The 2,800-nt window shown below is 42.5% G+C and overlaps 1 protein-coding gene across 1 annotated transcript; it reads right to left on the bottom strand.

Moving 5' to 3' along the window:
• Positions 1–508: 508 nt before the first annotated feature.
• SARC_11543 (CAMK/CAMKL protein kinase) lies at positions 509–1,692 on the bottom strand. The gene has a single exon (XM_014294369.1). It carries the CDS (start codon positions 1,649–1,651, stop codon positions 596–598), a length of 1,056 nt encoding a protein of 351 aa, XP_014149844.1. The 5' UTR covers positions 1,652–1,692; the 3' UTR covers positions 509–595.
• Positions 1,693–2,800: the final 1,108 nt, after the last annotated feature.

Genomic DNA, 2,800 nt, shown 5'->3' with positions numbered 1-2,800 from the left:
TATAGATATAGATATATGTATAGATGCATGTATATAGGCATGTATGTATTTATGTATGTATCGAAAGTCGCTACAAGTACCGCGCCACAAATTTTTATTCGGATGATCAACAAGTTTATGACGAACTGTAATACGTTTCATGATCAAGTCCCTATGTACCACGACTTACAATTGAGTTAGCATATAACGCCAAGGACTTTACTCCTTTACAGCCACTTTGATATGGATAAAAACACTCGGTTCTTTTCGCCGATGTCGTTTGCTTACGTGAATTGGTTAGTGCAAAGCGATTTATACACATGGTAGTAGGGTGGGCTATCAAACATATAGTTGCCGAAACTCGACTAGTCAATGACTACTGCACAAGTCAAACTATCTCAAGATGGCAGTCAAGTACTCGCAGAATTATTGAATATCATTTCTCTCACAATAGTTTGCCATCTTGCTTTGTTGTATGAAGGTCTACATGACAGTCAATGGCAAAAGTAAATTACGGATAGAACATGGAGTCGAGAGATGCTTTATATATGATACTTTCATTTACTAATTATTTAACCCGTGTTCTAGTGACACGGGATCGAAGGTGCCATGTCCTTCAAGCATATACAATGCGATGCGAGTCTGCTGCGGTGTGTGTATATAAATTAGTGGTGTTTGCCCTCCGGCGGCTGGGAGCTGTTTTCAAAGACATTGTGCGCTTCCGGTGTTGATTCTTCGAGTCTTGCAACACCTGTTGACCACAACCAATAGACACCTTGGTAATATCTACCGTGGACTGCTCTCGAGGCATAATAGTGGCCATTGCCGCTCTAGTCAGGATTTGGTACAGAGATTTCGAATCTAGAATATCAGTCACATCGGGGCGGTGGAGGGGATTGAAGGCAAAACATCTGATCAAAAGCTCCTGAAACATTAGTGGTACATTCAGCGGCGGTTCGTAGTTGGACCAATTAGCTGAGTAGGATGCATGTGGAAAGGGAAGGGTGCCTGTGAGCATGCTGTGTAATACAGCAGCACACGCCCACACCTCCGATTTAGGTCCGTTATACGCCGCTTTCTTAGCTGAGAAGACCTCCGGAGATGCGAATACCAAGGATCCGGTGGCGGTATTCAATACTTCTTGGTATGGATTATTTGTGATTATTGCTAGGCCAAAGTCTGTTAGACATAAATTGCCTTGGGAGTCGATGAGACAATTTGCATTCTTTACGTCACGGTTTATGACACCTACCCGGTAACAAGCCTCCACGGCTACTAGTAATTGCATAAACCATCTGAGCGCTTGCACTTTATCGATCATACCACCCATAACAATTCTGTTGTGCAAATTGCCACCAGGACAGTATTGTAGAACCAACACGTGCGCCACCTCGGTTTGGAATACATCGTACAACCCGCACACATTCGGGCAACCTTTTAAACGCCTTAGTGCTTCCACTTCGTTGTCGACCATCTTCATGTCTGCTTTGTTTTTGTCAATCACTTTGAGGGCTACATCCCTGCCCGATTTCATGTGCACAGCACGGTACACTGTTGAGAAGCATCCCTTACCGAGTTCTTCCTGAATATTAAACCCATGCTGATCTATTTCTCTAGTTAATATTGGTGTCCAAGTTTGAGTCGTCAGCATCACTTCTTGCTCTGTTCCCATTTTGTAGATTTAGTAATTGTGATTTCTGTTCCTGTTCATTTGAATTGTGGAAATTGTGCTGCTTGTGCACCTTGAATATACCAAATATATATTTTTGAACACGACGTGATGATTGACGGTTGCCGAGGACGCGAGTCGCTATAAATTTCTGAAATACTCCCATGACCCGTGCCCCAGGCCCCCAGCAGCCCAGCGGCCCAGCGCCCCAGCCTCACAACTCACAAACACGCAATATTATTTTTAACAAAAACAAATATAAAGTACTCACTCAACCATCCACTAATATTTATCGGTATCTTACTGGGCTAATTGTAGCATATGTGTTAGTCTCTAAACCCTAACAGTTATCCATACTATGGCTTGACGAATCGAGATTGGAGAAGAAACATAATAATAAATATACTAGTTTCGATTTTAGCTTTTCTCGCTGAAAATGTATCTGAAAAAAAAAACTGCTCAAAAAGTAGAAACGAATAGATAAAATAAATAGTTGTTGGCAGTTCAATCTTTCCAGAGCCCTGTTAGACAAAATATAACGATTTTTGGAGTATCTCGCTCATATAAAAATGTAGGCAGAATTCTATGTCGCTCAAACATGTATTATTTAAAAAAAACATCATTCTCTCTCTCTTGAAGTCTGACAGTCTTGACTCTTCTGGTCTTCTCTAATCAATCTGAGTCTCTTTCTCCAGTCTTCTCTCTTTTGTGTGTAGTGTGTTATTGTGTGAAACAGAGTTGAGAACGCGAGACTTTAGAGTTAGTTGAGAGTTAAAGAGTTAAGACTCTCTCACTCGACTCTTGCTCTATTTAGTACTATCAGAGTTCAGACAGCAATATCTCTCGCGGCAATCTTATCTGTGTGTCAACTGTAAAATGTCAAATGTCAAGGTTAAAGTGTTAACTGTTTTGTCAGTGACAGGGTAACTGTTGGACTGTTGGACCCAGGACCCAGGTCCCGGGGCAGGCCTATCCTCCAAGGCGCGGGCCGCATGGCCCATCCGTCAGTCGCGGACTCGCGGCGACGTCTCTTGGATTTTATGAGTTTGGAGTAGTTCGGACTTTGGACTCACTTTGGAGTTGGGACTTTGGTGAATTTGGAGTTGTTGTCTTCTCCTCTCTCTCACAGTCTCTCGCTTCTCTCTTAGAGTC

This window comes from Sphaeroforma arctica (assembly GCF_001186125.1).
Source record: "Sphaeroforma arctica JP610 unplaced genomic scaffold supercont1.1744, whole genome shotgun sequence".
NCBI lineage: Eukaryota > Ichthyosporea > Ichthyophonida > Sphaeroforma > Sphaeroforma arctica.
The sequence above is the reverse complement of the archived record's forward strand: the minus strand, read 5'-3'. Positions and strand labels throughout refer to the sequence as shown.